Source organism: Anolis sagrei, chromosome 4 (genome assembly GCF_037176765.1).
Source record: "Anolis sagrei isolate rAnoSag1 chromosome 4, rAnoSag1.mat, whole genome shotgun sequence".
Classification (NCBI taxonomy): Eukaryota; Metazoa; Chordata; class Lepidosauria; order Squamata; family Dactyloidae; genus Anolis; species Anolis sagrei.
The window spans coordinates 154,298,694-154,325,134 of NC_090024.1; the positions used below are offsets into that span (position 1 = coordinate 154,298,694).

The window sequence follows — 26,441 nt, forward strand, 5'->3', positions numbered from 1 at the left end:
TATTTAGGGCCCTCAAGGACCACGAGGTCACCCAGGTCTACCTGTAAGCATATTGGACATTATTTTAAACAAACATGACTTTGTGAGACCAGACCTGTAGATTGTCTAACCTCACTTTTTTTTCTCCTCTGCTTTCTAGGGCCCACCGGGAGCACCTGGCCCAAGAGTAAGTTCTTAAGTTTCCTCAGACAGGTTATGCTTGATATTAAAATTCAGAGCTTGGAAGTGTTACTTGTTGGACTACAACCACCATAATCCTCTAGTTCTATGCTAATGGCATGCTACCTGGTATAGTCTGGAGTAGTCTAAAAAGAAACAAGCAAACAATATTTAAACTTGGGTTACACATGGGTTCAGAACATTTCCTTCAGAGTTCAATGAATGGGAAATGCACAAGATGATGATATCTTTCAACCAAGGATGCATTAATAGACTACAGAAACCTTTCTTCTCATACTAAATGATGGGCAGTGCAGATCTATGCAAGTTTACAGGCACATCAATTGCTATAACTATTTTGATGTTTACTCTCAAGAAAGTGTACAGTTCCCAATTCCAACAGTCTTAATAGATTTTTGTAATTCTTATGTATCCTCTTTTCTTGTTTACATCAACTGAATGAGAATATCTCTTACGTATATATATAAATATCTATAGATAACGATCACGAAATTCATAGCTTATGTACAGTTGACTGTGACATATATCAATAGTTCTTTGTATTATTTAATAATATCTTCAAATAGAGATACCTTTGTGGATCTTTTCTCATCATAGCTATCTCTCACCTGAAGTTTTAAACATTTTCATATATAAGTTCTTGGTTTTAAGTTTTGTGGTATTAATTGGTAATGGAAGCAGTGGTGACTGATGGCTCCCCTGTTCGTTAATCAGTTAATCTGCTCTAGGTATTAATCTATTACAGGAATGGAAATATGGACGACGAATTTGGATCACGACTCTAGTTATAAGATGCATTGTGTTGTTATTGTTGTGTCAATATTGTATATTGTGCTCTAATGGTTTTAAATTGTATATCGTTGATTGATCTTATCCTTGTTGTAAACCGCGTTGAGTCGCCTGTTAAGCTGAGAAACTGCGGTATACAAGTAAAGTAAATAAATAAATAAATCTAAAATTTAAACCGGTTGCTCAAATCCGGTTCTGGATAGGACTCAGCACTTTGGGTAGCTCCTTTAAAGTACAGACCAAACCCCAGGCCAAATTTGTCACTCTGCTGGCTTAGATGATACCAGCCATTGAAGTGCTGAATTGATGTGGCAGCACTGTATATGATAATCTATAAAATCTTTCTGCTATTGTTACAGCATGAAAAACTTGCCAAAATTCCCCGTCAGTACAACCACTGACCATGGTGATGTGCATTTCAGGAGTTATAGTTCCAAAAGTAACTTTTCTAAGTTCTTGTTTTAAAATGTATATCTCTTTATGTACTGCATAATGAACAAACTAATGCTAGAACAGATCTTCTCTGCATAATGCAGCTCCTAGGCACCATTCATTTCCCCTTCACTTGTTTTTAACCAGTATGCAGGAGGCCCCGGTGATGCAGTGGGTTAAACCCTTTTGCTGGCAGGACTGCTGACCGAAAGGTCGGTGGTTCAGATCCAGGGAGCGGGGTGAGCTCCCAACTGTCAGCTCCAGTTTCCCGTGTAGGGAAATGAGAGAAGCCTCCCACAGGATGGTAAAACATCTGGGGAACATCCTTGCAGACAGCCAATTCTCTTATAACAGAAGCAACTTGCAATTTCTCAAGTCGCTCTTGACATGAAAAAGAAAGTGTTCAGTCCCTCCTCAACAACCACTACACTTAACGTGTGATACCCATAACTGCATTACAGTGCTAATAACTGTGGCTCCATCTACACTGATCATTTATTGCAGTTAGGACCTAGCTTCAAACTGTGGCAGCTAGAAAACAAATTTCCACAAAAGTGTGAAAAAGAAATTCCTTAATGTGCATAAGTGCTCTGTGATTTGTGTAATCACCATCTGAGCTTCAAAATGGTTCCAGAATTTCCCTATGTAATTATCTGCCCAGTGAAACTTCTTTCTTCAATACTGGTTTGAAACGGCATTAAATCATCAGTGTAGATGTACCCTATTTCTCATCGATGTGTTTTGTAATTGCTAACATTCATTTAATAGTCACTGTGTTAAAAATATAGAAAAACTACAATTCTATGAAGCTCCTAGTGATTAAGAGCTCCCCTGGCTTTTATAGTTCAGTCTAATTTTGTAGGAAACTTTGAAAAATCCATGTAATTCATTTTGAAGGTCTGCTTGTTGATTATACTGCTGATATGATGATGCTTAATTAAATGCAGAGGCAAATGGATATCAATGCTGCTATTCAAGCCTTGATTGAATCGAATGCCGCATTACAGATGGAGGTAACAATATTTATGTGTTTAGCTTGGCATGGCATCTATGTACATAATAAGGATAATTTCAAAAATGAGAGGTTTTCATATATGCTGCGTAGTATGAATGTTAACTTTAAGAAGATGCATTCTATGTGTGAGTCATTGGGTTTAGTCGCACTGTACCATTATAGTGATTTGATACCATTTAACTGCCAAGGCTCCATTCTTTGGAAACCAAGAGAATCCTAGTGGCACTTAGAATCATCTAGTCTGCTACTATCAATTACAAGTTTTCACTCTCTAGTAGACTTAAGTATTTCATATAGCACAGGACTATTGGATGTAGCAACTAACGTGATATAAACATGTTATCATTATGTTGTGTGGATATACTCATAGGAATCATTGTTATTTGTGTGCCATGCAGAGGTAACATCACTTAATTTCTCACCACCAAATACTGTACTTCTGGCGTAAAGATATAATATTTGGTCAGAAATAAGGCCATGTGGTGTTATCACTGGGAAAATGCTATTCCCCTCTAACAGATATGTCCATAACATTATAAATGCTGTATGGAATTAAGTTGTGACTCTCAAACCCTTGTTGAATGGTGCTTCATTGCATCCCTCCCAAGTATCTGTGATAAATATGTTGCCTTTTAATAGGATATTCTTTATACCTAGTCTGGTATTATTCAAAATCTGACGTTTGACCACGTCCCAGCACTATGAGATACTATAAATTGCTACATTTTTTCCCAATTTGTTTCTTGCAGAGTTATCAGAACACTGAAGTAACATTACTCGATCACAGTGCTGAGATTTTCAAAACTTTACATTATCTTACTAATTTACTGCATAGCATCAAGAACCCTTTGGGAACTCGAGACAACCCAGCTCGTATCTGCAGAGATTTGCTTAACTGTGAACGCAAGGTGTCTGATGGTAAGACCTCTGATACGAATTCTGATACTCATTATTTGTTTTCAAATATTATTCTCTATAGGCACATCTAGACTGGCTTTGTCCCTGTTCCTTTTTTACTTTATATATGTCAAGCATCTCTTATTTGGAAATTTGAAATACTCCAAAATTCAAAATTATCCACATGGATGGCTGAGATAGTGACTGCTAAGATAGGGGAACATTGTTCCCCAATGTTTCATTGTACACAAACTTTGCTTCATGCACATTTTTTTTCAATTGTGAATTAAATTGCCTTGGTCCTATTCCCAAGGTTGGATATATTGGATATACCAGTACTTTTGTTGTTGTTGTTATATCATTTATACTTATTGTATTATACTTACTATATTATTACATTATATAGAATAAAGAATACTTAAAATAAACCAGCCTGGGATACACAAAGAATCCAATTATACTATGATCTGTCAGAAAACATTGTGACATAAACAAAACATATGTGGATCTTCAAAATAAATTTTTAAAGAATGGGAACAAAATCTATAACTTTGTGCTTTTTAATTAGTGAAACTATATTGCACAAACCCCTACCATCTGAGTTCAATATTTATTACTGTTTCAGACTATTGGTTGTTTTATGATGTTGTTTTATTTTATTGCATTGTGTTTTTAATCTATGTCTGTTCAGGCTTGTCCCCATGTAAGCCACCCCAACTCCCTTTGGTGGGATGGAGGTGGGGTACAAAAATAGCATTATTATTATTATTATTATTATTATTATTATTATTATTATTATTCCTGATGTGCCCTGGGAAAGACTGTGAATAAATTATTTTACATGCTTTCATTGTTGCAGATGTTACATTTTGCATCCATATACATGCACTTTAAGGTGATATATATCTTAATTATTTCAGTTGAACTCAGTATTGAGGCATTATTTTAAAAATAAGTGACAGATTCAAAAACACTTTAGTCCTTTCCCACACAAACTGTCTTTATACAAAGTCCACAACATTATCTTTAAAAACAAACTGTGGCACCATTGTGAAGCTGCATTTGTGAGTTGGTGTGTAAGGATACATATGCTGTATTTTCTCCCTTCATATGTGTTATATTGAAAAGATGCTATATGCAGCAAGACTCTATTTTGCCACTCTTATGCATTGGGCTTAACATAAACATACATGAAGGAAAACAACTGAATAATCAGTCATTTGGCTGGAGTCATAGCAAACTCAATTGAACAAAGAAAAAAATACAATTCTTTGTTAAATGGTTTTCAACTCCTGGCTCCTTTTATACAACAAAATCTAAAATCCACAAAACTGTAATATTTTTATTGACCAACCAAATATAGGCAGTCCCCAAGTTATCAAAAAAGATAGGTTCTCTAAATTTATTCTTAAGTTGAATTTGTATGTAAGTTGGAACATGTACATTTTTAAGAGTAACTCCATCCAAAAATATATATTATTTAACTTTAGATAGTATAGAGAAGGATTAACACCCCTGTGGTGTTTGTTTTGCTCTCTGTGCCCCTCTTCAGAAGATTTCACCTCACTTTCTGACCCTGTGATAATTAGATTTTGAAAAAAATTGGCTTGTTGTTGAAACAAGGATTGGTGATAAAGCTTCAGTGGGGTCACCCTTTTTCCATGATAACTCTTTCAGGGGGTGAATTACCTTTCCTAGAGGTAGATTTCTCTCACTTCCTGATGTTTCACCCCCTTCTTAACTATGAGTTGTTTGTAAGTTGGATGTTTGTAACACAGGGCCTGCCTGTCTACAAAAGACATCATACAAGTTCTCAAAGCTTCAGCAAGCAAAGTTGTTAAAATCTTCTGGTTTTTAAAAGTGTAATTTTTTGATTATCTTCCATTTTGTTCTGAGAGGGCAGCTTTTAAGGAGGAAAATATTTTAAAATACTTCTTTCATTTACTAAATTGATAGGAAAATATTGGATTGATCCAAATATTGGATGTCCTTCTGATGCCATTGAGGTTTTCTGCAACTTCACTGCTGGTGGTCAGACATGTTTGTCTCCTGTATCTGTGACAAAGGTATATTTCTCTTCTGTAAGATCCTACCCCCCAAATAAAATCTCATTTTTATTTGTTTTCTTTTTCTCTTTATGTTGTACATTTGTGAGTGCTGTATGCTTTTGAGAGTCTTTGTTGTACTGGATAAAAACATAACAGATGGTGGTGCCTGTCCATCTGAAAAATAGTCCACACATCAGGACACTAATGTAGTTTTGTATTCCTTATGATTGATCTTCAAGGATACAATAATAAAGAGGGAAAGGGATTTTGGAGACTCGTGGCATGATGGAAAACTCCAATTATCTTTGTTTGCAGCAGTGTTAAAGAAGTTTTAAGGATCATCTTCCCCCAATCTGATGATCTCCAGGTGTTGCAGACTTCAGCATCTCTTAAAATTGGTCATGTTGGGAGTTGTAATCCACAATAGCTGGAGGATGCCCAGTAGGGGAACGTTGTTGTAGCTAACCAATCCTATGCATTTTTACTCAGAGGTAGGAAACACAAAGTAATCCCAAATAAACTAGAATCACTCCTCACTCTGAGGCTAGGGTCCTTTTGATTAGGCTCAACTAGAATAGATCCATTGATTGAGTTGTTGAGTAATGAATTAGCACTAAGGAAAAGCCAATTGATTTAAGAGGTCTTCTCTAATAACTGTAGGATTTAGGCCTTTATCAGGTTAAGGCCTGGTTATGTTTTCAGGTCTTGGGTTATAGAAGGAGAACAAAACTAACCATGATGGTTTTGTTATCCAGTGTATCATTATAATTAATCTCCCAAAACATTGGTGGAAAAACTGAAAAGTGATAGGTGTGGCCTTAAAAGTCTTTAACTCCCAGAGGATGCACAAACTAATGCACTGCTTAAAAAAACATTGGGAATTCAAGCCAAGTGTCCACATAATACCATAAGTAGGATGCATATGGGAATGACATCTTGAAGAACAGGCACTCCTGTTGAGACTGAAATCTTCTTTTCCTCTCTCTCATGATGAACTCAATGTTCTTCTCTTCCAACTTATATTTATATTGTGCAAACCTTTCAGTAAGGACATATTTTGTGAAATGTCATACGTGTATATTGTCTAAATAGTTTACTTTAACAAATGAAATTGCCAATAGTTTGTTGTATCCGTAGGAATAAATGTTTATGAAGCATTTGCAAAGGTATCTTAAATTGCATGCTTCATTATACTTTGTGGCTATGAAGTTCAATCTTACTGTAATAAAGTGTGTTTTTGTTAAGCAGTTGGATTTTGGCATTGGAAAAGTGCAGATGAATTTTCTTCATTTGCTGAGTTCAGAAGCAACCCATACTATCACAGTTCATTGCCTAAACAGCCCAGTGTGGGGAACCAATGAACCACAGGCTCAGAAGCCTTCTGTTAGCTTCAAAGGATGGAATGGCCAAATGTTTGAAGCAAATATGCTGCTCGAGCCAGAAGTACTTCTAGATGGATGCATGGTAAATCATCTCCTGGCATTATTAAATTTCAAATGAAAGTAATGCTTAGTTTGAATTAATGTTTATTTTTCTTGCTAACATCTGAGTTAGGATTCTTCTTTAGAAAGTTTATTTGGGAGGAGGGGAGGCTAAATTGATACAGATACAAACAAAGTGTGTTGTGCACAGTATGATAAAATGTGGCAGTTGACCGAAAGTTAAATGTAATAGTGATGATATAGAGAAGTTATTCAGTATCAAGTGCTAGGGACCTTAAAGTGTTATTAATCTTCATGTTCTTTCCTGGAAGGAAGTCTTTGCTCCCAATCATTGTTGGCAAACCTTTGAGCTTGGTGCGCCAAAGGACTGTTCCAAAATATGAGACAGCATATGCTACATTACAAAATCTGTGTTCTCGCTCTTTCACACACACACATTCAGTGTACTCCCAGATGTCATTCCTTGTGACTTGGAAATATTCTATTCGTATTCTGCTGGTAGGCTTCCCATGGGCAACTGAGTGAGTGCTTTGTGAACAGAGCATTGGACCAGATGGAGCTTTGCTCTCATCCAGCGTGACTCTTCCTAAGTTTATATGACTGTCCTGAGGAGCAAACAATGAACTTGCAATGACGAGATAAACAGGAATGCACTGCTTAGCAGTTGAGGCCATGACCCCTTGGCCTCTATCCAAAAGGGCCATAAACTCCTGTTTTTCTTGCACCTGTGCCAAAGGTGGACCACCCGTGTCCTAAATTAATGATACAAATGGAAAATTGTGCTTTTAAAAAAGTCAGAACACTTAGTACTCTTTCATGGAAACTTGGAAGATCTTTTTTCTTTCCAGTGGGTATTGGATCACCTCTAGTTTATGAACAAGATGTTGCATTTCAATTACTTCATGTTTTTTTTAAGAGAGCCAAGAAATATCCTTTTACACATGATCTGGTCTTGTCATCATTTGTTCTCTTCTATTTTTCCTGCATTCATAGTGAAGATAGATGGCAGTATGACAGGAACCTGAGAAAAATACTTAATAAAGTGCTTTTTGCTATTGTTGTTGTTGTGTACTTTCAAGTCATTTCTGACTTATGGCAATCTTAAGGCAAATCCATTGTGGAGTTTTCTTGTTTGTTCAGGGGAGGTTTGCCCTTGCCTTCTTCTGAAGCTGAGAGAGTATGACTTGTCCAGTGGGTTTCAATGGTCAAGCAAGGATTCAAATCCTTATCTCCCAGTGCCCCATTTGCTACCAAATCAGATTTTTTAAAATTCCCTTAGAACTGTCATTTTTGCACCCACAGGTCCCACATGTATGTTTGTGTTGCAGCCCAGCCACCTACTTGATCCCTTTTTCATCCACACAGATGAACAAGAATAATACATTTATTTTAAAAAGGGTATCTAATATAAAAACAGTTTCAAAATAAATCATTGAGCTAGATTTCCAGAAGTTTAACAAAAAGCAAGGACCAACTCTGAATAAGAATACCAAAAATCGCTTAAGGCAAAGTAAGAAACTGTAATCCCAGAATTGATGCACTTAAACTAGAATTATATCCAAAAGCTTGAAAGCATGAACATGACTATAATCCAAAGACTTGATACTTGAACTTGACTATAACCCCAAAATATTGAAACTTGAAACAAGATTTATAATCCAAACAGGAAGCATGGAACAAGATACAGACCCAAGAACGTAACTCTTAACTCGGAGCTCCCATGACAGGCAACTTGACACATGAAAATCCAACTTTGATCTCCCCATTGAACATTGATTCCAATTCCTTAAGAATACTCCCTCTTGCCCATGACATCACTGTTTCCCTTTGTTAATCTTCCAGTCCTTGGGAACACCAGATTTGTCTCTTGTTTTGCACTGTCCCTTCAGATCTGTAAATGCTGGGTTATCTGTAACCCTCCTGTCTCCTCCACATTCATTTCAGAGTCAATCCCTGGCCGATTCTCATGAGAATCATTGCCTGTTTCCCTGACAACAGATCTACCCAAAACATTGCCATCATCTCGAAAAACACTTTAGTTTCCCCCACAGGCTCAACCAGAAAATCCTCGTCCTCATCCTCATATGCTTCACAGGCCTCAACACTTTGTATCATAACACTTTCTCCAAACAGCTTAGGGCAGTATACATGAAGCATATTCTGTTTTATCTCTACACGTTCCTTGTTAGATAGGGCATGTCGAGTGATACAGTCCAGTAGCCTATCCATTCTCACATTAGTTTTTTAAAAACTCCCATAAATTCAGGTTGGTGATATAAAAGAAGATAAAATGTACAGTGTAAGGCTATTTAAAAGTGCAATTTTTCTGTGAGTCTCTGAGATCTCTTTTTTTGCAGTGAACTATATAGGGTAGAAATGTCCTGCAGATTCTCATAGATCCCTGTCTGCAGGGTTTTCACTTTTCAACTTTACTTGCAAAACAAACAAATAAACAAAAGGAATGACTGCAAACATCAAGATTTCCCAAGCGATTTTCAACCCCAGACACAGTTTTTCTGATTTTTCATAAGTTGCATATGGTAACCATTTTGATTAAGATATAATCAGCTTTGAAATATTAAAGAAATCTATAAGACATAGCCATAATTGTAGTATAACATTTACAAAGCCTCTCTTGAAGGCTGTCTCTAAGGCAGGATAAAGAATTACGTGGGTCTATATATAAAAAATTTAATGGCTGTTTTCTCCAAAATTATGAGATAATTTACATTAATAGAAATAATTATTTACATATTAATATACATAATGATATGAAAAAAATGGTCCTGTTAAATTTAACCAATGTTAGTTCTAATCAGGGAGCCACATAGATATCCCTAGATGATTTCTTGGGAGAAAGGGAAAATAGAGGTTTAATAAAAAGTTGTTGCTTGTTTCCTCTCAAAAGACCACAGAATAAAAAATGAGTTACATATCAAAGCTGGTTTTTATATACTTCCATTAATTTGCTTTCTTTATGCATTGCAGATTCAAGATGGCAGCTGGCGTAAAACCCAATTTTTTTTTCACACTCAAGAAACCAATCAGCTTCCCATTGTTCAAGTGAACAAATTTCCTCATCTCAAACAAGGACAACAGCGTTACATTGAAAGTGGTTCAGTGTGTTTTCTCTAGGCTTCTGATTGAAGTTGTGCATCTTACATTGCCATGGAATTGCTGCAAGGAGGAATAACAAAACTGTGGAAGAATCATAAAGATATATGTTGGTGATTTCTTTAAAAAATCTCAGGAAGAAAAAGACTTCCTCCTAAGAAGGAGAAATGACTCTTACAAAAAGAGAGCGACCTTGACAACATTCATTAAAGTATTTAATTTTTATTGGTGCTTTGTATAGTATTCCCAGGAAGTCAAAATTAAACATACATGTGGAAATTTTTCAGAAAATCCAATGTTTTGTAATTTTTGGAACCACACTGTCCAAGACATCTTAGGGTAGGATGGAGGAATGCCGTATTAGGGAGCAACCCTGGCTAATGCTCCCAAATGTGCAATAGCTTGTACTATATTTGTACGACAGTGAATTATGCCATCGTAAAACAAATCTTTTTTCTTAAACACTTAAGTTGTATTACAGTCCATCGTGGACACAGACATCTTAACAGATGATACACTACCTCTTATGTGTTTCCTGTTTGTGTTGCCTGGTGCTCTCTGTATAACACAAAGTGTTTGTGGCCTTCGTCAAGATTATTTGGTTTCTTTTTATTTTATTTTTTTCAGACTGTATGTGCTGGTTACATCAAGAGAATTTTCAGTGTAATATTGTGTTTTTTAAAATATTTGGTCACATACTTCATTATGAGTAAAAACATTATTTATATGGATATTTTGTTTTAAATATTTCTGTCTTTAGACATGGAAAAGGTACATAAGACAAAACATTGTATCTGGTGCTTTTAGAAAGAACAGGATTTTGTAGTTGTAGAAGAGCTACATACAGTGGTCTTTTAAAGGTTTTTGAACTGCCGTTAAAGAATTTTTTTAATTATCCAAGGACATCTACAGTGATTTATTGTGTAAATATTTTGTAACTGTTGAAAATGTTAATACAGCATATATTTAAATGGCTGCTATTAAATTATAATACTCAAATGTTTCATCTTCTTGAGTTCTGTTATTCTGTCCCAATATACTGTTTTACAAATACAATAGAGTCTCACTTATCCGACATTCTGTCTTATCCAATGCTCTTATCCAATGCCCCCCTTTTCCTCCAGCATTTCCCCTTCAATTCAAGGAGCTCTACCCAACTATCTCTCCATTCCCAATAAGTGAAAAAGGCAAGACGAGGAGGAGGAGGAGGAGGAGGAGGAGGAGGAGGAGGGAGGTGGAAAGGAGGGAAAGAGAGGACGGAAAGCATCCTCCCTCCTTCCCTCTGTGATTTCCACGCTCCTTTTTGGCATCCAGGCAATTCATCCTGGGCCGCATAGGATGGGTAAGCGTATGAGATTCCGTATTATTCGACATTTTCCTTTATCTGACGTTCTGCCAGCCTGTTTATGTGGTATAACCAAGACTACGTGAATTTCAGCCGAAAATATTTTCAGTTATCAGGCTCTCGGCAATAATTTGACAAACATTGCAATAGTCTAACAATTCCCCCTTAAAGAATTTCTAAGATATATTAATCTCTGTTGTCACTATTATATAAATCAATATTGTGGGTTGCTGTGAGTCTTCCAGAAGCATTCTGGAACTTGGCCATACGGCCCAGAAAACTCACAGCAACGCAGTGATTCCGGTCCTGAAAGCCTTTGACAACAAATCAATATTGTCCTTGTTTTTTGGGAAGGGAAAGATTATTTTAGCATAGCTTTCAGCTAATTTTATATGCACAGGATATATTTCTTATGTGGAGGTTTACGTACAAACCCTATCGTCGTTTGTATGTTACCTGCAGCCTGAGGATGTAAACACTAGAAGTGCAAAAATAAATATCAAATTTAAGCCAGATTCAATAAACCTTTAAAAGCTGAGAGAAGTTTTGGGAGAGCAATGAGACAGGGAGAGGACTCTTAAAACAACTGTTAAAAGTAAGCCAAATGCATGACTTTTTATAATGACACAAATGTTAAATGTAAAGAACAAATCCTTCCCACCAGTGGCAGAGCCTGTTCATAGCCGGCTGATGCGCAAATTTGTTGTTTTGTCCATATTCCCATGACTTCAGTGATTTGTAAGATCTGAAAAACTCAAAAGAGACTCTGAGACTTTCCTTCATCACAGAGATCTCACAAATGGGATTTTATGTCCCAAATGTTTGGAAACCAGATGTTTTAAATCCATGTTTGTTTGGAGTTCAAGGCAAATGATGGATTTGGGGACCTGAGTCATATTTTTATGCATTTGGATCTGAAAACTTTGCTACTGTTGTTGTGTACACCCTTCCTGGATGTAATGGTTCGACCATTGGCAAGTGATATTATTATTGCAGATGTTGCTACTAGGAAATATACCAAGGGAAAAAAATCTGTGGAGAGTCGGGCTGAATCTATACTGCCCTATATCCCAGGACCTGGTCACAGATTATCTGCTTTGAATTTGATTATATGAATCTACACTGCCAGATAATCTGGGATAAGCAGATAAAATTAAATCAGATCCTGGGATATAGGGCAGTGTAGATCCTGTCACACTTTCATAGGGCCACACAAATCAGGTCCTATTAAAAGAGTCAGTTGCTACTATCAGTCTTCAGATCATTTTACACTGGAGAGATCCAGGGAGTTACACAGAGTCAAGAGTCATTTCCAGTACAACCCTGTAGTTAATATATACCATCAGGAATGGTTTAGGATTTCTATTGAATCTCTTCATCCCCTATTCTAGACGTTCTTAAAAATATACTTGCATTGGCAACTCATAGCACTATGTTATACTATCCCTAGCTAGTGCTCTCACCCTATACATGCATAGAAATGTGACTGCTGGAGTTAATATAGGTCAAATTTGGGAGATCTCACCTGGCAAGACTTTTTCATTGCTAGGCTTCCATAGCATTCCAGATCTCAGTGCCTACTCAAAGTGGAAGACTCTTACATTGTGATCACTCCCTTAATTATTCTTCCCTCTGTCCACCTTGATCCTGTAAACTGCCTGAGATCAGTTCTAATAGACTTGACAAGGATGGCATCTGGGCATCTTCTCCCATTCCTTTAGCTCAGTAGTTCTCAACCTGTGGGTCCCCAGGTGTTTTGGCCTACAACTCCCAGAAACCCCGGTCAGTTTACCAGCTTTTAGGATTTCTGGTAGTTGAAGACCAAAACATCTGGGGCCCCACAGGTTAAGAACCACTGCTTTAGCTCCTCTTAACATTTCTCAAGCCATAGCATTTTCAAGGCTTAGTGTGGTCACTGTAAGTTATTTGCTTCTTCGGGATCCACTTAAGGCCCTTCCTGACAAACCTTACATCCCAGGATCTGATCTCAAGTTTTGTCCCAGATTATCTGGCAGTGGGGACTTATATAATCCAGTTTAAAGCAGAAACATAAAGATATCTTTCTGTATAGTGCAGGGATATTGTGAATTTTTGTTCATATTTCCAGTTCCATTTTCCTCAACCCACTTTAAATGGTTGAAGACACGTTTGTTTCTTGACTAGAGGATACACGTGTGGATTAGAAACAAATGTGGTCTTTCATCTTCCAAGTTTGTTTAGACATTTGTTTCTTTTCTGGTTGAATTCTTGATTTCACTTCTATTTCACATCTGTTCTCTTTCCTCTTCCATCACTCTTAGCTGAACAAACTTCCTTGCTTCCCTTTCTTTCTCATCCTCTCCCCACACAAATCCTGTCTACAGTTATCTTCTTTATTCTCTAGTCCTCTTTCTCTTTCTTGATTCCTTTCTGTTCTCATTCCGCAAATCAATGTGGTTAGGTTAATTGGGGCAACTCATCAGTTAAAAGGTGAAAACCATTGTTTTCAGGTAGGCTTTTAAGGAAGAAAGGTTTTAAGACTAAGTTGGGTGCTATATTTTATGAAGTTTAACAGCTTTTAATGGTTGTATTGGTTTTAACGACCCTATATATATTTAATATTTTAATATGTCCTATATTGAATTCTATTTTAATGTTTATATGCCTTCAATTTTAACTTACACAATGTATTATTTTAATTGTTAGCTACGTAACCAAGCCGAAATATAAGAGAACTGTTCAAAATGCATTGTAGCAGCAATTCGCAACACCTAATTCACAATCTTTATATCTTCAGAACCTTCTTCAGACCACCCTACCCCAAACTTGGGCCACTACACCCTACAAAGATTTTTCAAATGCTTAGGACTCCCACACCCCTCCACAGAAGTGTGTCTCCTAAACCTACTAAGTTTTTAACTATACATTCCAATGGGGTGGGGGCCTTCCCCTTGCTCCCATGGTTTCCCATGACTTTTCAACCTTTTCTTTGAATCCCTTCTGCTCCCGACTGGGGTACCCTGGGGACCTCAGAAGATGATGGATTCTTCCCTTTTCCCTGTGATCACTTGCCTGTTATTCCTCCACCTCCTTCCAACACTGTTCTCCCTCAATCTGTTTGGTCTGACTCTCAGTGTACCAGGGTCGACCAACACCGAAGCCCGAAGGAGGCGACCAGGCGGTCTGTTTTTTTCGGGATCCCTCTCGCCATAGGTCGAGGTCGGATCGTCCGTGCACCGTGCGCCAACTGCCCCTGGGATGGGTCGCCCTTCATGATCTGAAGATCCCGGACGAGCCCTCGTGGAGATGAAGTGGCGGATTTATGGCTCTTGAGACCATCTGTCTCTGCCCTGGGCTTTAAGCACATTCAGACATACCCAAAAACAGTCTCAGACAGCTCAAAGAAAGATTTCTTTATTCACAGCTGTGAAGGCGCTCGGTATCAGCTGTACTCAGCTCAAAAGTGAACACCGTCACGCATACAAATACATGTTCGAGTGGGTTTTATATCTACTTGTAAACATCTCAGGTCACAATTCTAGCCTAGGCCATGTTTCCCATATTTGGTCATATTATAAAATCTGCTTTCATTGGCTTAAGCTCACCTCTGCATTCTACCAAAATAGACACTACAAAGGATAAACAAAAAGACACAGTACATCTTGCACCTTCCCGAATGGGAGGGGGTATTCCTGCTTTGGTTCCTTCACAACAATAAATGTGAATTCTTATTTATGGAAAAATAAGACAGCCCCTGAAAATAAGACCTAGCTCATCTTTGGGAGCAAAAATTAATAAAAGACACTGTTTTCTTATTTTCAGGGAAACAGGGTACATACATAAATGGAAGGAACTATTAGGCATATAAATAAGAACAGAGTTTACCATAGCAAGCACATAAATATACTGTACTTGTTTGTTTTTTTATCTTTGCTTCTCCTGGAGATAATTTATACCACTTGTAACATTTAGTTGTGTTGATGAAGAAGAACTGACAGCAATGTAACAGTGCAATCCTTTACATATTTGCTTAGAAAGACACCCAACTATGTTCAATAAAGGCTTCTTTATTCTTTATTCAGGGCTGTGGCACAAAGTGTGTTATTTAAACATAATGAAAACAAAGATCAGAAAGAGCCAGGGTCCTAATTTTGGCAAACCTTATCTTATTTCGTTTTGTGCTCAGGATTTAACTTTATTATATATTTACAGTACATATTTTATGACGTAATTGTTTAGTCTGTGATGAAATAATGTAATTAGGTTATTTGTTTTGGAAATATTTTTTATTCTTTTGTAGTAGATTATGGTGTCCTGCACTATGGTAGATCAATTTGCCTCATTCTCTTCCTTCTCACTGTTTTGATTCCTCCTAGAATTTCCTGGAGGACACCATGCTAGAAAAGGCTATGATAGACTTATATGGGGTGTCCTTCTAACATCTGTGAGATTCACAAGTATAATTTCAGCAAGTGAGTGTAGTGTACTGGATTTAGTCTCAGACTAACCCACGGGGAGATCAGGTTTTGAATCACACTCTTCGCCTCAGAAGAAGCCAAGGCAAACCCGCTCAGGACAAATACTGCAAGAAAATCCTATGATAAGTTCACCTTATGGTTGTCATGAGTCAGAAATGACTTGACGACACCCAAAGGTGCAAAGGATGCTTCACATTGAAAGATGATCCTGTTAAAAAAATCCAGCAGAAAAACAAAGTCCAATATTTGTTCATGGTGAACACTTTTTCCATCAAAAGATCATAATTGTACTATTTGCACTTGTTGCATTATAGATTGTGGTTTCTCATTTAGTTCTTTCAGCCCTTTACAGCAATTCTTCTCAGGCTATCCTTTGCCCAAAAGTAAAGGTAAAGGGTTTCCCCTGACATTAAGTCCAGTCATGTCTGACCCTGGGGGGTGGTGCTCATCTCCATTTCTAAGCTGAAGAGCCAGCATTGTCTCTAGACACCTCCAAGGTCATATGGCTAGCATGACTTCATGGCGTGCTGTTACCTTTCTGTTGGAGCAGTACCTATTGATCTATTCACATTTGCATGTTTTTGAACTGCTAGGTTGGCAGAAGCTGGGGCTAACAGCGGGAACTCATGCTGCTCCCTGGATTTGAACATGTGACCTTTCAGTCAGCAAATTCAGCAGCTCAGCACTTTAACCCACTGCACCACCAGTGCCCAAAACAAGCAATTATTAACACACACACACACACCCGCGCATACACAATGTATCGGGGACCGGCACTATATTTATGCCCTTTGGCTTTGCTCTTCCTTCTTTGAAATTAATGTAATCAATCGTAAGGCAGCATGAGTCCAGGCCTCCCACTCCAGCTTTGAAATCTTCAAAACTTCATGAAAGTGGTGTGGGTTACACAATCGGTAGTTGAACCCTTAAAGCACACATAGTTATGTTATCTTTTATTCCAGAAATTATTAAATCCAAGCATTCAATTAAGTCTTGATTTGTTAGGTCTCAAGAAAACCATTGGCTGAAAGAAAAAGAAGTACTGACCAAATATTTGTGATTGTGACAGGAGAAAAAGTCAGTGCCTAGATGGGATTGCTTCAGTATGATCACAGTGGAAAGTTGTGTTCTCAGAGAATATGAAACATCTGGAAAAAGAGTAGCAATTGTATTGTTTTATTACAGGAAGAACAGAAGCTTGTGGTATTTGAATGTCTTTGCAGGGGCTACAGAGTTTGGGTTCATACAATTTCCATGCATTATATTTCACTTGCTGTACAAATGTAGACATGAAAGAAAAGAGACGGTTGCAAATATTGTGGCCAAATGGATGTGAAGCACAAAAATGTGTGTTCTATGATTAGTTGCCATATCAATGGTTCATTGAGTGCAAGTGCTTCGTTCCCAGTATGAGCCAAATATGTGGGTTTTATTTCACTTCTTCCCCTCTCAGATTCTGAATCTCATGTCTCTATTATATTCAAACTATTGTGTGTTCCTTGAGTAATGGAGTAAAAATGAATAGGATAAGGTTTTTAGTCTCACTGAATTTGTAATTAGAAAATAAACTCTGTTATGAAGATTTCTGGGCTGCCAGCTTTCATACTTTGCATTTTATTAATAAAACAAATCTGAGCACCATGGGTTTGGGGCCCGGAGTGCCAAGCCTCCAAAGGACCTGATAAGACAGACAGGCTGAAGCAAAATCAAAGGCTTTATTCTCAATGGCCAGAGAGGATGTCAGCACAGACAACACTCCAAAGAACTGACTTTGTATAATGTTAATTTCAGGGCCTTGTTGAGATCTCATGCCAGATCATGAGGCACTGGCCTGAAAAGTCATCTTGGGAGGGAAAGTTTCAATCCCTTCTGAATGTTTTGTCTGGCTATGGGCCTGTTGGTGTCAAACTGCAGCCTTTCCCAAACACTGATAGTCCGTGTGTTTTTCGACTTGGGGGCCTCTGGGAGTTGGAATCCAAACCAGTAGGGATGCACTTGGAGGCAATAAGCATCAGCAAGTGTCACGGTCAGCTTGGAGGGAAGCATTGCTTAAATATGAAGCAAAAAGTGGGCGCTAAAAACAATATCATACAAAAACTGACTGGCACAACCTGAGGATCACAGGCAGAACCAGTGAAGACATCTGCCCTTGTGTTTTGCTACTCTGCAGCTGAGTATGCATGCCCAGTGTGAAACACATCTCACCACGGTAAAACAGTGGATGCTGCATTATCACAGGATGTCTGCGCCATACACCACTGGAAAAATTACACTGATTAGCTGGTATCACACCACCTGACATCTGCCAGGAAGTAGCAGCCAATAATGAAAGGACCAAGGCAGTGACATCTCTGGCCCATCCTCAGCCAGCATGTGGTAATAGTATGCTAGCTGGGTCCGGAAGCTCTGAACATTATGGAAAGGCCACATCTCTCCTTTGGGAGCGTTGTTTGCACAAGAGAGACTTAGCTAATGTTAGCCAGGCCAGAGAGAGATAATATAGAAGGAATGTAAGAGTTCTTTAATAGTCAAACCCTAACCCAAACCCTAGCCCTAAACCCATGATGGTGAACCTATGACATGCGTGTCAGCACTGACACGCATGGCTATTTTTGATGACACGCAGACACATGCAGCCACATACAGAGAAGTACACCTTATAAGAGCCAATCTAATTCCATCCTTAAATTTGTAAAAGGCTCTACAAATTTAACATCTGCACATTTGAGCATTGTTCACTCCATAACTCAGCATGGATTATATATTTTTTCTTATTTAAACTATAAATATTGCAAAATTTTGGTGTGTTTTTTTCTCTCGAAGTGACACCCCACCCAAGTTTTGCTCGGGTTTTTGGGGAATTTTGACACACCCAGCTCAAAAAGGTTGCCCATCACTGCCCTAAACCGTACCCTAACCGTAATCCTAACCCAAACCCTAAAACTTGCCCTAACACGTACCCTAAGCATTCCCTCCTTTCTACCCTTGTTTCACTCTCCCCGCTCTCACTCCGCCCCCTCTCTTCCCTTATTTACAGCCGCCTTTGCGGCATCTCCGTAAGGGTCGGAGCTTCTGGACCCAGCTAACATACTATCACCCAGCATGCCAACAACTTAAATCAAGAAATAGTTTTCTAAGTTCTACAGAGCTACTCGCAGGAACACCTCAGCAAGCAAGAGTCCAAAAGTGGCAGGCTAAAACCCAGAACCTCAAGCCATGGCTTATACCAGATGAGAAACTCCCTCCTGGGCAAACAAAAGACTGGGCAACTTGGAAGGCGCAGGGCAGTCTGTGCTCTGGCACCACGAGATGCAGAGCCAACCTTAAGAAATGGGGCTACAAAGTGGAGTCCACAACATGCGAGTGTGGAGAAGAGCGAACTACAGACCACCTTTAGGCAGAAAAAAATGAAATGCAAAGATACAGAATGGGTGACAATGCCTGGCTTGAGAGCAGTACATGTGAAAAAGATCTTGGAGTCCTCGTGGACAAAAAGTTAAACATGAGCCAACAATGTGATGCGGTGGCAAAAAAAAGCCAATGGGATTTTGGTCTGCATGAATAGGAATCTAGTGTCTAGATCCTGGGAAGTCATGCTACCTGCCTTGGTCAGACCACACCTGGAATATTGTGTCCAATTCTGGGCACCACAATTCAAGAGAGATATTGACAAGCCGGAATGTGTCCAGAGGAGGGTGACTAAAATGATCAAGGGTCTGGAGAACAAGCCCTATTTATTCATTTATCGTGTCAGGAGCTGACCAAACAGGTGCATTGCATTTTTAACAAACAAAACACAAAGTTTGCAAGTTTAGTAGTTGATTAAATGTCCTTTGACCAGTATCTGGCCATTTGGAATGCCTCTGGTGTTGCCGCAAGAAGGTCCTCCATTGTGCATGTGGCAGGGCTCAGGTTGCATTGCAGCTGGTGGTCAGTGGTTTGCTCTTCTCCACACTCGCATGTCATGGATTCCACTTTGTAACCCCATTTCTTAAAGTTGGCTCTGCATCTCGTGGTGGAACAAGCCCTATGAGGAGCGGCTTAAAGAGCTAGGCATGTTTAGCCTGAAGAAGAGAAGGCTGAGAGGAGATATGATAGCCATGTATAAATATGTGAGAGGAAGTCATAGGAAGGAGGGAGCAAGCTTGTTTTCTGCTGCCCTGGAGACTAGGACGCGGAACAATGGTTTCAAAGGACAAGAAAGGAGATTCCATGTGAACATTAGGAAGAACTTTCTGACTGTGAGAGCCGTTCAGCAGTGGAACTCTCTGCCCTGGAGTGATGGTGGAAGCTCCTTCTTTGGAGGCTTTTAAACAGAGGCTGGATGGCCATCTGTCGGGAGTGTTTAGAATGCAATTTTCCTGCTTCTTGGCAGGGGGTTGGACTGGATGGCCCATGAGGTCTCTTCGAGCTCTTTGATTCTATGCATCTTTGGAGAGCGGCGTGTTTGGGTCGAGGCCTCTTCCTCCGGGTGCCGCCAGGGGGCGGTGTCTCCTCTCCCGTCGGCGCCACTCAAGGCCGAGGGGCCTCGCTAGGCTTCAAAGGAAGAGGAGAGAAGAGGCGAGGCAACGATGGCGGCTCCCAACACGAGCAGCGGGCGGAAGATGTCGCTGCGGAGGTAAGGCAGGCCCTTCCGGCTCCATCCCCCCTTGAGGAGAGGCGTGGGGCTCGCCTTCCGCCCCAGGCCTCAAGAAAGAGGGCTCCCCTTCGCCTTGGGTGGGAGAGGAGGCTCCTCAGGCCGAAGCCAGGCCTCCACGTGTGGGGCAGCCCTCAGGGAGAAGGCATGCCAGGGCTCAGTGCAGTGGGATTCTGGGATGTGTAGTTTAGCCTCTTCTGCCACTAAAGGCCTCCCCAAACTACAGCTCCCGGGACTCCATAGCATTGAGGCAGAGTAGATGCACTCATTGGTTCCTCATTATCATTAGGTATCCCAGGCATGGGCAAACCTCGGCCCTCCCTCCAGGTGTTTTGGCCTACAACTCCCACAATTCCTAACAGCCTACCGGCTGTTAGGAATTGTGGGAGTTGTAGTCCAAAACACCTGGAGGGAGGGCCGAGGTTTGCCCATGCCCGTTGTATCCTAATTGTCATGATCACTGAAAGTCATCCAAATTGTCGTTATAGATCCAAATTATAATTGAAGGCCATCAATGTTTAATAGCAGTTTGTATTGTATTGTTTATTTGTGTTGCGTTTTATCTGTTTTGTTTTTCAGCCGTATTATATCGTTTTGTGGTTTGTTTACTCCTCCAACTCTCAGCACATAATATATATATGTGTGAATGTGCAACATTGATTGGTTTTAATGATTTTTTTAAAAATATTATTTATATGTGATCCTGTTTCAATGTTTGTATATTTGTATATTTTAAATGGCTATAATATTTTATTTATTTGCTGTATTTTTACGTCACTCTACCGCAACCCTGAAGGAAACTCAGAGCAGCTTCCAAATACCACAATAAACATAAACATACAAATACAATATACATTATACATTCAAATCAGGATGTTTTTTTCCCCCGTGGCACTTGAGAAACTGCAAGTCACTTCTGGTGTAAGAGAATTGGCCATATGCAAGGACATTGCCCAGGGGATGTTTTGATGCAGCAGTGGGAAAGATGACAGGGCCAATTGGATTTGATGTGGATGGCTAGGATGGTTTTAAATGGTATATTTTAATATTTTGATGAATGTTTTTAAATTTTTATGTATTGTATGTGAATTTGTGTCCCAGCATTGAATGTTTGCCATGTATATGCTGTGCTCTGCCCTGAGTCCCCTTCGGGGTGCAAAAGGTAGAATCTAAATGTTTCAAATAAATAAATAATGTCTCTTCCAACTCTGTGATTCTAAATGTTTTAACATCCTTGTGGGAGGCTTCTCTCATGTCCCTGTATGGGCAGCTGGAGCTGATAGAGGGAGCTCATCTGTGCTCTCCCAGGATTCGAACCTCTGACCTGTTGGTCTTCAGTCCTGCCAGCGCAAAGGTTTAACCCCTTGTGCCACCAGAGGCTCATTAAAATCAGTGAAAAATCATAAGAATCATAACATCAATGCATTTAAATAACTGTTAAAACAACACAAAGACCTGAAATCATAATCCAGGAGCCATTCCCATTGTGTTACAATCACTTCATAACTGCCTTTTGCAGTATACTACTCTCCAAACACTTGGTTCCATGATCAGGTTTTAAGTTTCTTTCTAAAGGTCAAAGGAGAGAGAGCCTAGCTAATTTCACTGAGAAGGGAACTCCACAGCCAATGGCCACCACTGAGAAGGCCCTGTCCCTCATCCTAACAACCACACCTGCGAAGGAGGTGGGACTGAGAGCAGGGCCTCCCCAGAAGATCTTAGTATCCGGGGTGGTTCATAGGGGGAGATAATCATCATCATCATCATATCCTCAGCTCCTGCAAGAAAATCGCACAGACGGACTACAAACAGAGGCACAACTCGGTGGCCCAAATGATTCATTGGAACTTATGTCACAAGTACCACCTGCCAGTAGTAAAGAACTGGTGGGATCATGAACCTGCAGAGGCAGTAGAAAATGAACACGCAAAAATACTGTGGGACTTTCGAATCCAGACTGACAAAGTTTTGGAACACAATACGCCAGACATCACGATTGTGGAAAAGAAAAAAGTGTGGATTTTTGATGTTGCCATACCAAATGACAGTCGCATTGAGGAAAAACAACAGAAAAACCCGGCCGTTATCAGGACCTCAAAATCGAACTGCAAAGACTCTGGCATAAACTAGTGCAGGTGGTCCCAGTGGTCATCGAGACACTGGGTGCCGTGCCAAAAGATCTCAGCTGGCATTTGGAAACAATAAAAATTGACAAAATCACACTCTGTCTACTATAAAAGGCCACCTTACTTGGATCTGCGCGCATCATTCAAAATATATCACACAGTCCTAGACACTTGGGAAGTGTTCGATTGGTGATTTTTTTATACAAAATCAAGCATATAGATCTTTTTTGCTGTGACATACTGTGTTTTTGTATCAGTAAAGTAGTAGTAGTAGTAGTAGTAGTAATAATAATAATAATAATAATAATAATAATAATTTATTGTTATCCTACCCCAATATGGGACTCTGAGTGGCTGACAACATGAAAGGCAAATATTCAATGCCAGCAAGTACGTACAGACAGACATAACTTAATAAACAGCATTTAAAACCCAGGCACATTCGATAATCAAAAATCATAATAATCAATAAGACACAATACCACACTAAACAGTGCCTATAGTGTTAAAAGCCATATTCTTATTCATTATTTAAGCCACGTTGCTTAAAAGCCTTAGAAACCTTAGAAACTTAGCTTAATCATCTGCTTCTCCATATGTTTGGGAGAACTAAGCTAAGCCTCACTTAAGTGTGATTTATCCCACTGAGTTTACTAGCTCTCACATGTAACTTAAGTACAGATCCAATTCATTGCAGTTTGTAAATGATTCAACATAGTCCGCAAAGTGGTGTAGCTAAAATGCTCTGAAATCCCCCCACCCTTCCCAATCATCAATTGTAGGGTACAATATTTGAATCTTAACTATAAATCAGTTTGGAAATGTGTTTTAAAAAGTTCTTTCCTTCAAGTTATTATCAGTTTTAACAGGTATGCCCTATTGTTATTCTGGGAGTGTTGTCAATAGAAAACAGGTGTCAGATGTTCTTATTGCTCTGTCAAAACAGTATGATCCTTATATGTGTTTGCTTTCCATTGGAAGTCTACTATACAAATGTATGAAAACCAAGACAACAGTAGCTCAATTCGTTTTTCTTGGTAATTAACTTTACTATTAAGTAAGGCAGCTTTGGAAGGCATAGGTGTTTGTTGAGAAAATAGCTGCAATCTTTTAAAATAAATAGAATTATCGGTCCTCTGTTTTTCCCTTCATGGTCTCTAAATAGTTTCCCAGAGTTTACTACAGTAAACTTAGCCTGGGTCACTTTGACCTAGACTCAAACTGCACCTCTACAAGCAAAAAATACCTCTAAAGCAAAAAACACTATGACATTTGGAGCTTTGAGATGAAAAAATGTACAGCAATTAAATTCAGAATTGAGGTGACATGTAAATAAGGTCATCGTGCTCTGATAAGTACATAAATAAATTATATGACAGAATTATATGCAAACAGACATCTTGTGTTTCTTGGGAGTACAAATGTATGTGCTCTGATAAAATGCATTTTCTAAAAAGTGTGTGAATTCTTCTATCTTGTTATGCCATCAGCTTTCATGAGGGTATTCTGGCCACCAGGGGAGCTGTCGCTTCACCATTCATTTGTGACACTGATGGAGTACTTCCCCATTCTTTGCTTGCTTGCTGGAAATTTTATGATGTCATAAATTAGTTAAAATAGCTTCCCCACATAAGCGGTACCTAAATTTCCTACTTGACAAATGCAACTGTCTTTCGGGCTGCAAAGTTCGACAGCAAGCTACACAATGGTCGGAAGCTTACTCCGACCCGGGCTGGCTTCGAACTCATGACTTTTCTGTCAGTAGTGATTTTAATGCAGCTGACTTCCAGCCATCTGTGCCACAGTCCCAGTTCAATAGGAAATGTTCTGAGTAGTTTTTCTTAACAAATAAAGCTATGTTCCAAATTTTCAGGGGTTCTTTTCTTAAAGTTTTATTTTAATTTAAAGCACAGCCATGTTTCTTAAATGTAACCATGTTTTGTTTTTCCTGTTTTCTCTTTTAAGGTGTGAAATGTGTGACACAGAAGAAGCAAAATATCGGTGCCCATGTTGTATGAAATATTCATGCAGGTAAATATGGAGGCATTTGTTGCTGTATTCTTCTACCTGGCCATTAAGAGCAGATTGCAAATCAAATATTTTTATTTATTTATTTATTTGCTTTGTCTGCTTTCAGTTTGACTTGTGTGAAAAAGCATAAAACTACATTCAGCTGTAATGGAGTCAGAGAAAAAACGGCTTTTGTTTCTGTGAATGAGTTCAGTGATTTAAATCTTTTAAGTGGTAAGTGTGTTTCTGAAAATCTCAATCTATTCTGAAAACTCAACAAACTATTGAGTAAGTGATTACAGAAGGTAGGTAGACAATGGCCTCCATTTTAGAATTGTGACCGAAATGGTCAGTACAATGCCACCAGTGGGTTGGCAATACACTAACAGTGCAATTCTAGTTATGTTTAATTCAGCTTATGTCACCTTCAGCTCTGCAAGGTTTCCTCTCCAGTAATAGTGGCTAGGAATGTAGCCTAAGAATGGTCAGCAGCAGCAATTACATGATCACACAGCTGTTAAATAGCACAAAATTTATAAAAGTTTGAAGGTTGCTTTAGAGATGTTTAAGAAGAAAGAAAGGATTGATATTTTTGCTCCATAAAAAGGTAAAGGTTTCCCCTGACATTAAGTTTAGCTGTGTCCAACTCAGGGGGATGGTGCTTATCTCCATTTCTAACCCAAAAAGCCGGTGCTGTCCATAGACACCTCCAAAGTCATGTGGCCAGCATGACTGCATGGAGCGCTGTTACCTTCCCACAGAACAGTACCAATTGATCTATTCACATTTGCATCTTTTTGAACTGCTAGGCTGGCAGAAGCTGGGGCTAACAGCAGGAGCTCACCCTGCTTCCCAGATTTGAACTGCTGACCTTTCAGTCAGCAAGTTCAGCAGCTCAGCAGTTTAACCTGCTGTGCCACCATAGTTGCTCCATATCCCCTTTAAAAAGTCACCTTGGAACTGATTTAGAGTTGTGAGCAGCTAGAAATATATTAACATTGACATTTAGCAGATTTCTTTTTTGCTGCCTGTATCCTCCCTTTCTGCTTCAGACAGATATTTTGTGACATACCATAACTTACATGTACACTTTGTGTGTCTGTACTATAATGTACTAGATAGTAGAAATTATTTGACTCAGCATTAGCATTATTGCATGATGCAAATCTATTGCGCACCCTAATTTTGGCAAGATCATTTAGCAAAAAAAGATGAGCATTAGATTTGAGGAAATACGGTAGTTAAAAGATAACCCATCCAAACCATAAAAAGTGTAGTAAGCAAGCAATGCAAATTTGCAAGACTTTGATTCTCTTGCTTAGTTATGCATGCAAAATAACATGGTAATTCCATCCCTGATATTAACGTTAAAGATGTGAAAGCCAGTTTTAAGGTTCTTTTAAACTCATAGTCATTTTTTTTTAACTCAAACTGCTCTTTTTATGTATTAATTTCAGATTATAGGTTTCTGGAAGATGTGGCAAGACTGGCAGATAGTGCTGTACGAGATGATATCTTACACAAACCAAAAAGCAATAAATTTGTAAGTGTATATAGTTTTCTTGCTCATGATACACACAATAAAATGTTTTTTTGTACAATATTTACTGGCAAGATTTTGTTAATTCTCCATTTGCAAGTTTTCTGTGAAATATACATTAATTTAATAAAATCATCTTCAAAGTTCATTTCTTCCAAAATTCTAAACAGGAAAATCCAATTCAAGTTCTCAAAAGTCTTTTCTGCATCTTGGAAAATTAATGCAACTTGCTTGTCACGGTGTTGTTATAGATATATCAAAGTAACCAGCACATTTTTATTGGCATCACACTGATCTTGAATAAAGTCCTATAAAATTACTTCTAATCTTTTAGCTGAAATCATAATGGATAGTTATTGTTCAATAAACATGTTGGTCAACATTTTTTTTGTTATTGTCGATCTTGGTAG

General features: G+C 38.7%; 2 protein-coding genes across 4 annotated transcripts in view; both read left to right on the forward strand.

Annotated features, from left to right (window-relative positions):
- The window catches only part of COL24A1 (collagen type XXIV alpha 1 chain), a 215,046-nt gene extending 204,125 nt beyond the window's left edge, over positions 1-10,921 (forward strand). The window contains exons 54-60 of one of the 3 annotated variants that reach the window (XM_060773864.2): positions 8-43; positions 140-166; positions 2,349-2,414; positions 3,166-3,334; positions 5,270-5,379; positions 6,607-6,825; positions 9,792-10,921. In XM_060773864.2, the coding sequence (XP_060629847.2) occupies positions 8-43; positions 140-166; positions 2,349-2,414; positions 3,166-3,334; positions 5,270-5,379; positions 6,607-6,825; positions 9,792-9,938 (774 nt within the window). In that variant the 3' untranslated portion in view covers positions 9,939-10,921. Of the gene's footprint in view, positions 1-7; positions 44-139; positions 167-2,298; positions 2,415-3,165; positions 3,335-5,269; positions 5,380-6,606; positions 6,826-9,791 lie in introns of those variants that run through there. The other 2 variants (XM_060773865.2, XM_060773866.2) reach the window with 2 other exon arrangements.
- A 9,310-nt stretch (positions 10,922-20,231) lies between these two features.
- The window catches only part of ZNHIT6 (zinc finger HIT-type containing 6), a 52,574-nt gene continuing 46,364 nt past the window's right edge, over positions 20,232-26,441 (forward strand). Inside the window, exons 1-4 of the mRNA XM_060773863.2 lie at positions 20,232-20,337; positions 24,447-24,512; positions 24,619-24,725; positions 25,949-26,034. Of these exons, the coding sequence (XP_060629846.2) occupies positions 20,291-20,337; positions 24,447-24,512; positions 24,619-24,725; positions 25,949-26,034 (306 nt within the window). The 5' untranslated portion in view covers positions 20,232-20,290. The remainder of the gene's footprint in view (positions 20,338-24,446; positions 24,513-24,618; positions 24,726-25,948; positions 26,035-26,441) is intronic.